The sequence below is a fragment of the Pterocles gutturalis genome, unplaced genomic scaffold, assembly GCF_000699245.1.
Source record: "Pterocles gutturalis isolate BGI_N339 unplaced genomic scaffold, ASM69924v1 scaffold10095, whole genome shotgun sequence".
NCBI classification, from domain to species: Eukaryota; Metazoa; Chordata; class Aves; order Pterocliformes; family Pteroclidae; genus Pterocles; species Pterocles gutturalis.
The window spans coordinates 55,009-68,670 of record NW_010143431.1 but is presented as its reverse complement, the minus strand read 5'-3'; the positions used below and the strand labels follow the sequence as shown (position 1 = coordinate 68,670).

The window sequence follows — 13,662 nt, the reverse complement described above, 5'->3', positions numbered from 1 at the left end:
TTGAGCTGCTGCTGTGGAAGCCTGCTCAAGCTGAAGTCCTTTTGAGCTGGGCTGGAGACATTGCACTGGGTTCAGGTGCAGGGAGTTTCTAGCCAGCGTTCTGGCAACTCCGCTGTGCAAGGTCTGACCTAGAGAAGGTGATAAATGGGAGTGTGAAAGGACATGGGTGGGAGCAGCTAAAGGCGCAGTGTCTCCTGGTTGCAGGGTGCAGGATTAGATATGGGGCTGTGCTGCCCAGGCTGTTCACACTGTACCTGCTGTTAACCCTGTGAATAAACTGCTGCAGGGTGGTGCGGTGGTTGTTCGGCTGTGGTGTAAGACAATGTTAAGAAACTAGTATGGACATCAAAAGTAGTTTAACCAAAGCAGTGTGCTCTCTGCCTGGGGTTGCTTATGTTGATGTTGTGGCTTTTCTGCTTTTACAACCTAACCAAGCTGTCATTCACCACAAGGCAGGAAGACATTAAGCTGTATAGACCTAACTACCTGGGTAGTTTTAGGTAATTTAGTTCAGGGATAGAGGAGTTCGTGGAAGCAATGAATGTAATCTGTTTGCATCACTGCTTCCACTGTTACTTCTGCTGTTTGTGGGGATTATACTCCTAGGGTTTGGGTTTTGGCCTGTCTAGTGTTTTAACTGACCTTCCATCCTTCTGCTCTGAGAGTATTTAGTACCTTCCACAAATAACAATAGTGAAAACTTAAAAACCAGCATGGTCTTTATAAATGTAATTATAACTGAACACAATTTTCCCTTTGTCTTTTAAATGCAACTGACAAAACATGTACATGTCACTGATCTTAAATGGATGTTAACTCACAAAATCAAAGGAAGGAGAAGAGAATATTCACATTCAGCTGCAGTTATGTCTGTATTATTAAATTATCTCTGCTAGTCTGCCTATTATTTTGTGCTCTGAGTCCTTTTTATTCCTGCCCTTGCTCTCATTCTTATCTAAGAATAAGTTACTTATCTGATCAAATGGTAATTAGTGACTTAAGTGGGGCTGCATGTGTGTAACTGAGAACAGAATTTTGCCTAGAGAATTTTTAAAATCAAATGTGTAATAACAAAAGGAAACTGAAGTGGCATATAATCATATAATTACCTAAAAATTCAAGGAACTGAAAGCAAAAATTCTTGCTCAGCATGTGAAGTAAGCAGAGAAAAGAGGCACAGCACATTACATCTTTGGTAGATTGTCTTTTGTGTTTACTTTTGGTTTGATAAAATTCAGATGTGCACTGATTAAAGAGAAAATAAAAATAAAGTCAAGTGCAGGAGTGAAGTATTTTTAAATTTAACATAAAATTAGACTCAGACTCCTATAATTGTTTTGTTCTTTTTAAATGAAACCTTAAAACACATTCAGTATATAAGTATTTTTAATGCAATATTTAAGTTGCACAGTACTTTTTGGTATTGGTTAATGACTGCAGAGTGCTGGGAAGAAAGTAAAGACCTGCCCATTTAGTTCCTGGGTAACATCTGCGGAGGCTTTATTCAGTTAGCCCTTTTGCAATAGCCAGCTGCTCTATACGTCCTGGAAGTTGAATTCCTGCGTTGCTCGGGAGGCCAGTGCGGGTAGCAGCCGATAAAGCACACACAGAAACAGCAGAGAACAGAAACTGCTGACCAAATGGGCAGCGGATGCAGCAGGTTGCAGGCCATGACTGTTTGCCACTCCTTGTGCTCTGTTGCCCTGAGTAGCTGCCTGTTTTTCTGTCCTCAGAGTGGCTCTGCAATAAGGTGCTAATAGCTACTGGTTAGCAGACCCAGAGCTTTATCCCTGGGGAGTGAATGGGAGTGATTGGGAATTAAGACCTAGAAACATACTGAAAAGGAGGGACAAAAGGCTTCCCAGCCTTTCTGCAGTCCTGGTATCTCTTACAGATGTCTTTCTTTTTCCTGTGGTAAAGAGACGGAAGTGTGTCGTTAAATGTACATACAGGAAAGTGTGATTTGGTAAGGCTTTCTCAAATACCGTATGTTGGCATACCTGTAGCTTGCCAAAGGTAAACCAATAGCTTTCTCTTCTGTGTACCAAGCAAAATAAAACAAGTGTGCCAACAATCAGCTGTAGAGATAATTGCATGAGCTTTGGCTTTACCAAACCTTGAGCCCAGAGAAACCACAATAAATTACCTAGAACAGAACCTCTGACTTCATATTTGGTGAAGAGGGATTGCATCTGTAGAAGAAACTTCATTGTATCAAAAGGAGGAAATCTTTAAGTTGCTTGTTTTACTAACATACAATTAAACTAGCTTAGTGCAAAGGAGGAATAGCTTGTTTCCTTAGTGCTGCTGCCTCTAAGAGGTGGTATTTGTAATTCTTTATCCTGCAAAAAACTGTGAACGGCCCTATGTGGTTTAATAAATAGCGGTACGGACTGTGCAGTTCCTATGTTTCATATGTAAGGGACCAAGGATTTTGAAAGCTCATCATTTCATGCTTCTGCTTTCAAACTAGGGCTCAGGTCTGACTAGAAGTGTTTTTCTAGCTAGCGTATGACTTACATAGTAATAATGCAAACACACTCGTAATTTTCAGTTTTCCTTTCATGAGCTTGCACATAAGTAAATCTGTCCTACTGTCACATAGCTTTCTTGCTTGCTATACTAAAAAAAGGGATAATTTAATCTGTTCCATAGCTTCTTATGTAGGAAGTCACAAATTTCTTATTACAAGGGGATGAGAGAACAAAAAGAAGAAATTTTTGCACACTTGTTTGAATATTTCCTTGTCATGATGGGAATATAAATGTTTCTTTCAGTGCATTATAATCAGGAAATGAAAAGGGTGAAAAATGAGGCATCATTAGAATGATGTCATTCAAGTGGCCATGTATAGTTGAAGGAATCCAAGTAAGAAAATAAAGTGTGCAAATACTGGGGGGTGAGGGGGGGAAGCGTTTAAATAAACATGTAATTTCAGATATCTACTTGCAATGCTGTTGATGGAGGTATCCCTTTAAGTGAGTCCTGCCCCAGATCATCAGTAATATCTGTGTGGAGTCCTTAGCATGTGTGGCTTTCTGTCAGAAGAATTCCTTGGTTGTTCATACCACAATCCCTATGAACATCACTCATTAATCATAGCCGGTAACAAGTCAGGAAATTGAAAAAAGGTAAAAACAGGTAACTTCAATGGCTTTATTTTGGTCTAAACCACAGAATTTTCTCTTGTTTATTTAAGAAACTCTGAATAAAGAGATGGTTATCTTGTCACAAGGGCATTGGTATAAGACAAAGGATTTCTCAAAATTACCATCTGGTTCAGAGTATCATAATGACCATAATGTTCCATGTCAAGCTATCTGACATCTTCCATTCCTTCTGTGTTGACAGAGGACTTACTTCAAGGGTGCTCCTGCTTAACCTTTCTTGCACTGCCCTTGGTCTTTGATTAAATGCATTCCTTCAGTGAAAAGGAGGAATAATGAAGGCATAAGGCAGCCCCTGCATCACAGTCTAGGAGCAGCAACTAATTCCGTTGAGGGCAAATTAAAAAAAAAAAAAAAAAAAAAGTCTTTGAATGCTTTCATACTTCCCAAAATCTGAGATATGGAAAAGAACCACAGTCAATAAAAACAAACGTAGTGGAGGTAGAAGTCAGATTCAGTAAAATTTTGAATTAGTGCCATAATACCTGTATCAATTTTTCAACACTGTTGTGGTTCCTGTTATTTTAGTCCGATTTCAAAAGACAAAAGGTGTTCTAGAAGTGTACTAAAACAATCTGTTGTAGAAACCAGCACTGAGCTGAAAAAAAATCAGTCAGCTTCAGTAGATTTGACTTGGTCCCCATATACCTAGGAACTAGTATGACTTATTTTTCTTACTAGTTTTACTTTTTAAAATTTAAAATTTGAAGTTATCAATTTTCCTTTTTCTGGCTAGGGGATCATTAGGCTAAAAAAGGTGAGAAACTTACAGTTTCTTTTCTAGCAATTGTGTAAATAAATAAAAAATAATAATTTGAGAGTTTTCATGGACCAAATTCTGTATCCTGCTAGGAGAATGGCACCATCTAGTGGATTTTATCTTTGGAAAAGATGGAAAAAAAATTCTAATGGAAGTTACAGTCACAATTTAGAGGTTGTTCCTTTATCATAAAACTGAATATTTTGTAAGAAGTGCTAAAAATTAAATAAGAGGAGATAAAAGGTAATAACGACTAAAAATATAGTTGTCACAATTGTCCATTGTGGAAGATTATGGTTATTTCTTGCACAATAAATGTCATGTGAATATTAAAGAGAACAAACAAAATAACTCAGAAACTAAAACAGCTTATTAAGTGTTTACTTGAACTATCTGTTCAGAGCTATAAGCAGCATGTAAAGAAATGTTTCTATAATTCTACGAAATAAATATTTCTGAACACAGTAATGGAGTACAGGAAATCAAAGCAATATATAAATTTGGGGATTTTTTTAAAGATCATTTATTTTCACCCCCCCTGCCAGGGGCAGGGACCCCTCCCACTAGACCAGGTTACTCAAAGCCTCATCCAGCCTGGCCTTGAACACATCCAGGGATGGGGCATCCACAACTTCCCTGGGCAACCTGTTCCAGTATCTCACCATCCTCACAGGAAAAAATTTCTTCCTAATACCTAATCTAAATCCACCCTCTTTCAGCTTAAAATCGTTACCCCTTACCCTATCACTACACTCCCTGATTAAGAGTGCCTCCCCATCTCTCCTGTAGGCCCCCTTTAGGTACTGGAAGGCTGCTATAAGGTCTCCTTGGAGCCTTCTCTTCTCCAGGCTGAACAAACCCAACTCTCTCAGCTTGTCCTCATAGGGGGAGGTGCTCCAGCCTTCTAACCATCCCGACTTGGGGCTTTAGCTTTCCTAATCTAATCCCTGGCTGCTCATACAATTTCTCTGTATTCCTCCCAGGTTACCTGTCCTTGCTTCCATCCTCTGTAGGCTTCCTTTTTGTGTTTGTCTAGGAGTTCCTTGTTCATCCACGCAGGCCTTCTGGCATTTTTGCCTGACTTCCTCTTTGTTGGGATGCCTCACTCCTGAGCCCGGAGGAGCTGATCCTTGAATATTAGCCAGCTTTCTTGGGCCCCTCTTCCCTCCAGATGTATCTCGAACTCCACCATCTCATGGCCATTGCAGCCCAGGCTGCCCTTGAGCTTTGCATTCCCCACCAGTCCTTCCTTGTTGGTGAGAACAATGTTCATCATGGCACCTCTCCTTGTTAGGTCCTCTAGCACTTGAAGAAGGAAGTTATCATCAGTGCACTCCAGGAACCTCCTGGCTTGCTTATGCTCTGCTGTGTTCTCCCACTTTGCTGTGTGTGACTTGACAGCTAGAGTCTATGAGAATGGGAATATGGCAGCTGGAGACTGTGGTCTCTCGAAATTGCAAAAGGTACAAGTCTTCTCAGCAGCCAAGAAGACGACCTGCAGTCAATCTAGGTAAGATATCACTGTTCTCTAAAGAGGAGAGAATATTTTAGCAGCTGGATGGAAGACCTGGCATTGTAATTGTTTTGGGTTTGGTTTTGCTGTTAGACAGTAACTTGTCCCATGACCAGAAGCCTTTATAAGTTTGAGAGGAAAACTGAGGTCTTATTGCTTTCAGATGCCGGAAGTTTGAGCACCTCTTACTGCAGCTGCAATGTGTCCAGACCTGTAAAAAAAACCCCCAAAACGAAACAAAAAAACAAACAACCTCCCCCCCAAAAAAACAACAAAAAACCCCAAACAAACAAACAAGCAAACAAAAACCCCTAAGGTATTCTGCTGCAGGAATAAAGGACTGCTTTAACTACAGTATGATCCTATGTAATATTCAGAATGAACTCATTTGCCATAGGTCTCTAGTAGTTAATAAAACAAAAATGAATACTAAACACAACTGCTGTCTTATGCCTGAAGCTTGTTATTTTTATCATACTGTTGAATAATTTGTATCTCATTTCAGGGATCAGTTAAGTTGACAAATGTGATTGTGACTCCTGGGGAAGAAAATGATGCTAAAAAAATTTAGATTTAGGACATAAATACAAAATTATTAAAGGTTTGGGATTTTTTTTTTTTGTCTCCTCTAGCATCTGTGATATTCCTGCAGGTTGGGGTACATTTCTAAAACTTTTTAACTGTGGTATGAGTCAGTTTCAAGTGCATTTAGTAAACAAACCCTGACTGCCATGTTTTTTGAAGTGCTAAAAATCTACAAGCTGATCTAGTAAGTCAGAGAAATTATTTCTGTAAAAAAGAAAACACACATAAAATCTTCTTATATGCTTCTGAATTTAAAGATATTTTTTTAAAAATTTGTTTAATGTTACTTCTCAAAGGCATGCTACTTTGCAAAAGGAATAAATTATTTTGAAGTTGGATTTCTTGTATACATTGATAATCAGAGGTATCTCTGTGAGGTGACAGGAGGTTTTACATTTTGAATTCCCAAAGAGTTCCATCATGTATTTTGGATACAGAATGTATTGTCTACATTGTTAATGATGTGAAGAAAAGAATGGTTGCAGAATCATGCAAGCGATGTTTTGAGTCAATATTTCCAAGAGAAAGGCTGCTCAAAATCAGTCAATAGCTCACAAAATGAATTCTGAAAATTTTTATTTTAATCCCATTTCTCTGGATAAGTATCAACATGACAGGAAACATCTGGTTTTGTCTAGAGTGATAGAGCTAGATGGATTTCAAATTTCAAAGAAACAGGGATATCTAAATGTATGGTCCTTCACTGTCCAAAGTAATGAGAGCTTTGTTGCTAATTTTAGGATGAACAGGATCTTATCTTTCCCAAACAAGGCTTTACAATGGGAAGTGCAGAATAACATGAACTGAAATATTCTTAACTGGGAAAAAGATAAGGAGTATAATTACATTTTGCCAGAAGATACACTCTTCTACACTAGTTTATGAGAAAGTTTTGTTTACCGGTCAAGGCTAAAAGAAGGAGTTTTAAGAGTGGAGGTCTGGGCTTTTTATTTACCCTTGACACACAGGGAAAACTGGCACATATGTGAATACAGCCTTCAGTATCACCTAGAATGACACCAGGACTCGTCAACCAGATCGGGCACAATTCCAGTTTGAAGTTTTGCAGCCACAATCCACTCAGTCAGTAACACAGGCTATCTCATGAGGATTCAGGCATTAATTTTTAGGTACAGGATGAATGAAAATTTAGTTGATAGATGAACACTGTCTGCATTTTGGGGTGAGCAGGTACATTAACTTTTAGAGTGATGAGATTGAAATCACAAGTGCCTGAAGTTAAATCGTAAAACTTCAGCATCCACAATTAGGACACACTGATGAAAATGGTACCAATTTTAAAATAGAGTAATCTTAGAGTAGTAGTCTTCTCTAAACAGAGGAGGAGGAGGACGTTTCATCCAGTACTTCAACATCCCGTCCCCTCACCCCATATCCTCCATCACGTTTCTTACTTTCCACAGTAGTGGTTTATGCTGGAATCACAGCACTGCCTTGAATCTCTCTTAAGAGATTAAAACTGAGTCACAAAGGACAAGAGTGTTACTAAAGGCTTTTTTTTTCTGTGTTAGTGAAGAGTTCATTCACTCAAAAGCTCAGTTGCGGGTATTATGAAACTGTTTGGCGGTTAGCTGATTATACACACAAAAATGTTCTAGAAAGGTTTTAACGCAACAGTCCAATTTATGTCAAAGACCCAACTTGTTTCCGTTTCGCTGCTAGCACTGGTCTTATTCCAACAGTTGTAGGTAAATGGATGTCTTTCAGGTTCACTTGTTAATATTGTTTCATGTTGCTGAAAACACTTAGATTTTCATTGATCAGCAGTGCTTGTATAGAAGAAACTGAGAAGGAAAAAATTGCATGAGAGTCAGGAATCTATCTTAGAAAAAAGGTCTTGTGAATAATTAAATAAATGAAATGTGAAAGTTCATAAGCAGTCACACATACAGAATTTCCCAGAAATGTGGGCAGTACAAATTTGAACTTCCTTAGGCCAAAAAAGGCAGCTGCATTGAGAACTCTCACAGCATATGTCTGTTCCATTCCTCTTGCCAACCTGGAAACAAAAGCTTTCTTGCTCTTGCCTGTTTACCATGCTCAAAACTGAAATGTTTTACATGTATTGGAATGGATAAAATTAACATAAAATCATGCTTTTGCTCAAGATTTTTTTGTTTGTTCCAAAATTCAAGCTTTGTCTTTCAGGTTTTAACAAGACAAAAAGAAAACCAGATATTTGCACAGCCATAAATTAAAAAATGCCTTCTAAAATACCATAAAGTGTCATCCCAAGTAAGCAATATTTTGTAATTGTCAGCTCTTAAGATTGTTGTTTGACTTCTTGACTGTAGTCCATAATTCCTTCAAAGATATGACTTTAAATAATTTGAAGAATGAGATATACTGCTTTATGTGTCTTAGATTGGGATAGTCCAGTGTTCTGACCAATGCTAAATTTTTAAATTATTTCTACTATTATATCATGACCAGTGATATAATAGAAGACCTTTCTTTATCACCACACTACAGAGCACCAAAAATCGTCGCACGTTGAACTGTCTCAGAACAGCATCAACCACTGTTAAGTGTGAAGCTTTGTGTTTACTTTTAATCATGGAGAATCTAAGAAATAGTGAAAGACTTTGTTGACCAACAGTCTGGTTAATAAGAGCAGGACAAGATCTCCTTGTTCCAGTCTTCTGCTTCAGTCACTGCCTTTCCTGATGCTGAGAAAAACTCTGCCTGCAGTATCTTGAAACAGTGACATGCTTGGTAAGGCAGAAACCACCTCTGAAGGTTAATGTAGGTGGATGTTGATGTAGGAAGCTATGTGCTGTTATTCGGGGGTTGACTCTTTTGTCCTCAAACCCTTAAGATTTCAGTGCATCAGTTATGGCGAACATCTATTATTTCACAATTCCATTGAAGAAAATATTTACTTCCCAGGGCATATCTAATTTCATACAGTGTTTTTGGCAAAGTCTTCTAGTTCAGACATGGCATTTGATATCAGAAAGGTTCTTTCTTCTAATAGAGCATACACTATCTCCCTGCAAAATGTAAACTAAACCAATGAAAGTATGCTTTTATCAGCAGAGAGACATCTACAGTGGGGGTTTTGCCAGCATAGCTATCATTGTTAGAGGGCATACTGCTTATTTTTATCTCTCACATCCTAACCACAATGGGTATGCTGGCAAAATTAAGTCCCTGTTGAGTCATAGGCTAAAAAGTTATCAAGTTATAAAGATGATAAAAGCAAAAGTCAAAGCCATTTTTTTCTATTTCATATATATGAGAGGCTCTTCTGTCACACTGGTAAGAGAAAAACAATCCACAGACTTGAAAAGTGAAAGGAAAAGCCACTCTCAGGAGATGTATTTCTCAAATGGATGGATATTAAGCTTAGTATTTGCTAATTGGTTCTTGTGCAGCTCCTTGTACATTATTTCCAGCAGTTACTTTACTAGGCTACTCCTTTATGTGCATTTTGGGTATAGACCATTAGCTGCTATTTCAAGCGCCTTGTTTTCTTCAGAAGTGCAACCTCTGTAAACATTATCACAGCCTTGGGACTGTGTAAGCAGCTGGATGTCTTGATAAATAAATAAATAGCCTAAATTAATAAAAATAAATAAATTAAATGAATATTCACTGCTAACAGAGTCATTATTAGCTTAGCCAGATTGTGTGCCCTTAGTGGCTTAACTTTGGCTGACCCCAACAGATGAGGGTAGGAGAAAAAAAAAAAAAAAAAAAAGGAAAAGAAAATAATTGTTTTGCTGATTTCCAAGCTAAATAATTATCTAAAAAACCCACAGCTGTTGGTTTCCCCTCTTTACCCTCATCATCCATGAGGGAGACAGGGATGGCCAGGAGAAATGCATCTGTTAATTAATTAGCAAGAAAGACTTTAAGAGACAAAAACATTGTGGGCAATAAAATGTGCTGACTCTTTCTAAAATCTTAGTTCTACACTTATGGAATAAAGAAGAAGAAAAAAGATGTCTTTCTACTTCACAATGTCATGTCTTCCAGTTTACCAGGAAAAAACCCTGAACTCTTAAAGCACTGTTTTCCAGATGAAATCAGTGTGTATGTGGTTCAGCTTAACAAAGCCAGCTTACACACTCCCTGGATTGTCACCACTGTAACCCAAATGTTGTTCTGGAGATACTAGAAATAGGTATGATTATGCACTAAATGTTGAGACTTGCAACAGCTGCTTTTAGCTACCAGCACAGCAAAAAGCTGCCATTCGTCATCAATTGCAAGAGGGAATGCTTCTGTGGACATGGCTGCTTCTGACAGCTGAGAGAAAACATATATATGTTCAGCGTGATGTCTGGAATGCAAAACAGGAGAAAAGTGTCCTTCCCTGATGTTGTCTAATATTCAAGATATTGATGGGGCCAGCAAGCTTGTGTTATTATCAGGGCTGCACAGCTGTGAATACATAAACTGGAAACTGGCTTTTCCAAGTAAAATATGCCTTCCTCACATTACTTTAGTGGCAGTCAGCTTCAGGAGTATATCTTCAAAAGATATTATTGGTAATTTCTTCTATAAAAAATAATCCCCAAAAGGGCAGTGTCAGCATCTCTCTTTACAGATGCACATGTTCTCCCAGTACTGGAGCTTTGCTAAAACTGCCAGTGGCAGGTCAGAAGAATATTTATTGAGACAGGGGAACTCCTGATCTGAATTGCAATGTAGTGCTGCAGTGAGTCATAAATTAACTTTTCTTTTTTTTTTTTTTTTACCCTTAAAAAAAAAAAAAAACCACAAGAAAGGTAGATGTTGATTAGGTTTTTACTTGAATTCTGAAAAGAGGATGAACATTGTTCAAGTTGCCCAGGTGCTATTCGGGGAATGGTTTGGGAAGAATATTGTGCAAAGTAGTGAGTTTCTGTGCCAGCGGGTATACCCCTCCTTTGTCCTGCACATATAAAAAATATTTGCACAATCATCTAACTTGTTTCAAAAGTACTAGATACCAACATCTCCCAGCACAGTGGAAAAACCACAAAATCATACATGTGGTGTGGAGAGGTTGTACAGCAAGGTGATGACAGCTCTTCTAACTCTATGAGAAAACCATGCTGGGAAAAAAAAAAAATAAAAAGAAAGCTTATGGCAGAAGATTTGGTATTCAATCTTTACTCACCATGAGTAAAGCTACCCTGATAGTCCATTACAAAAAGTAAATTTCATTCAAGTTCACATATTATGTCTTTTATTCATTTCCTACTAACAAAAGACAGGGAAAAAAGTGAACGTGACAAATGGTAAAATCACAGTCCTGGACTTCAAAAGAGGAGACTTGAGCTTGTTCAGTAATCTGCTTGGCAGGATCCCATAGGAGCATCCAAAAAGGTTGTGGGATCTCTGGCAGTGGAGATCCTCAAAATTTGTCTGGACAAGGGCCTGAGCGACCTGCTCTGACTGAACCTCTGATCTATGTGGAGTGGGGAGAGGCTCCAGCCAGAGCCTGTGGAACACTTACAACATGCTGAAGTCCTGCTCTCATTTGTAGTTTCCCTTCCCTTCTCTACTACCCCCAAACCTTACTGCTCCTATCTAGCTTGCTGTTCCTCTTCAAAACCTCAAAGCAGATCCCCCTCACTTTCTGTGGAAAATAATGCATTGCCACTACTTAACTGAATGTTGGCATTTATTACCAAGCTTAATGGGATTTGCAGACCTAGTGAAAGCTGATCTTAATGAGAAAAGACTTGACATATTGCAACCTCCTTTTTCGTTCGTCTTTGCAATTCTATTGACTATGCATTATTTTTGCAGGATTCGTGTCTAAATAAGTCTGTTATCGTATTCTCCTAGACTTGAATCCTCTTATTTTCCTCTACAGTGAAATAACCAATTTATCTAGTCCCAGTTGAGTTTTGTGAATTCTTGGTCAAGCCCTTCAGTTCAGTGAACTAAATATAAGAAATTAAGGTTTCCTGTTTGGTTTTTTTGGAAGCCAACAACAGCTCCACAGGCAGCAAGATACCCCACCTACGCTTCAGTCATGGCAAAACTTCTTTCCAGGCTGAAAGAGTACAAAAGGTCGATATTTTAGTATTTTATCAGAAAAAAAATCAGGAAAAAATCAATAAATTAAATATTCTATTTTGAAAATGGGGGTTGTCTGAATTTTTGAGTAATTTTTTTTAATAAATTTTGACTGGTCATTCATAAGCATGTTGAAAATATCAAACTGGGTGCACCAGAAAATGTTGAAATTTCTAGTACTTTTTGGATGGGAAGAGATTTAATGAATACTCTTCTTTCAGAAATTCTTTTGATTTTAACAAAGTAGCATTTTTACTAATGAAAGATTGTAAGAAAAACATTTTAAGAGTTCTAGAAGTAATTTCATAAACATTCTTGTCTATTTAATAAACTTTCTCATTACAGGATTAACTTAGGCTTTCTGTCGTTCTCTCCAGTCATTCTGATAGAAACTATGAGGCGTTTTTGGTGCTATTATAGTCAGTTTGGCCAACGAGTTAAAAGATCTTGGGCCCCATTCTTTTGTAATTATTGCTGGATTGCCTTTGGACTTTAGCCAGAGAAAAATTCAGGCCAGTATGTTTGCTATGATTAAAACAACTATTTAAATATCTTTGTCTTGAATATTGTCTATATTACTTGAAAGAAAATATAATCTTCATTAAAATTCCATACCATTTCCTTGAGCTATATGAATGGTTTAACATTATTTTTCTTTTATTTCTAAAACATAAATAACTACTTAAGCACATAATTCCATTCTTCTGCATTTTATAATGTCTTACATCAAATATGTGTTGATTGCACATCAAAAATTTTAAATATAAGTCTTTTTAAATGCTGACTGTCACATAGGGTATTTCCAAACAACAAAAAATATTGTATTTTTTTTGTTCATTTGATTACTCCATGTAGTAATGTAAATACATATTTTAATTAGAATGTCATGAGCTATAGTAAATGTGATCCTCCATGACTACCTTTGTGCATTAAAGATTTACAGCTGCAGTGCCCTGCATTTTGCCTGGAAAAAAATAATTAGAGTCTGCTTTTAAAAGTAGATTGGTTTTATGCTTTGGAATAAAATATAAAGCTTGTTAGATACAATGGGCAATGCTTGATAATACTGAAGGGATGAGAAACCAATTTCAGAAAACCTGTTTAGAACATGAGGCAGGTATTTAACTTAGTAAATAACTGGAGGCACGTTAAAAAACATGCCTGACCTCTCATAAAAATATAAGCTTTACATATTATCTGTGTATTGTAAAAGATCTGATGGATGAATTAATACACTTGAAACGGCTATCACTGTGAAATGGATTATTTTTCATATTCAGTGCCTTCTATTTATCAGGCTAAAATAGGACTTTGAATGCCTCCCTTAGTAAAACTTAGTTTATAAATCACCATTTCTTATTTCTTTTGTGTAATAAGGTTGAATTACCTGTAGCATGTTCCTAAGAATACATAAACTAATATTTTTAGACAACTAAGAGTTAGTCTGTGTGGGGATCATCAGGCACCTATGTCAATGGCAAAATTTTCAGACACACTGATAGCCTCTGTCTGCTTCCTTCACCTTGCAAGTCACATTTTTCTCTGAGAACTTAGACACAGATATGGATTCAGCTGTGGTGTTTCACATGCCTACCCCT

General features: G+C 37.5%; 1 protein-coding gene across 1 annotated transcript in view; it reads left to right on the top strand.

The window, feature by feature from the left end:
- Positions 1 to 5,343: 5,343 nt before the first annotated feature.
- Positions 5,344 to 13,662, top strand: part of LOC104469979 (cadherin-12-like) — a gene marked incomplete at its 3' end in the record, with an annotated part of 62,701 nt that continues 54,382 nt past the window's right edge. Inside the window, exon 1 of the mRNA XM_010084736.1 lies at positions 5,344 to 5,437. Within this exon, the coding sequence (XP_010083038.1) occupies positions 5,344 to 5,437 (94 nt within the window). The remainder of the gene's footprint in view (positions 5,438 to 13,662) is intronic.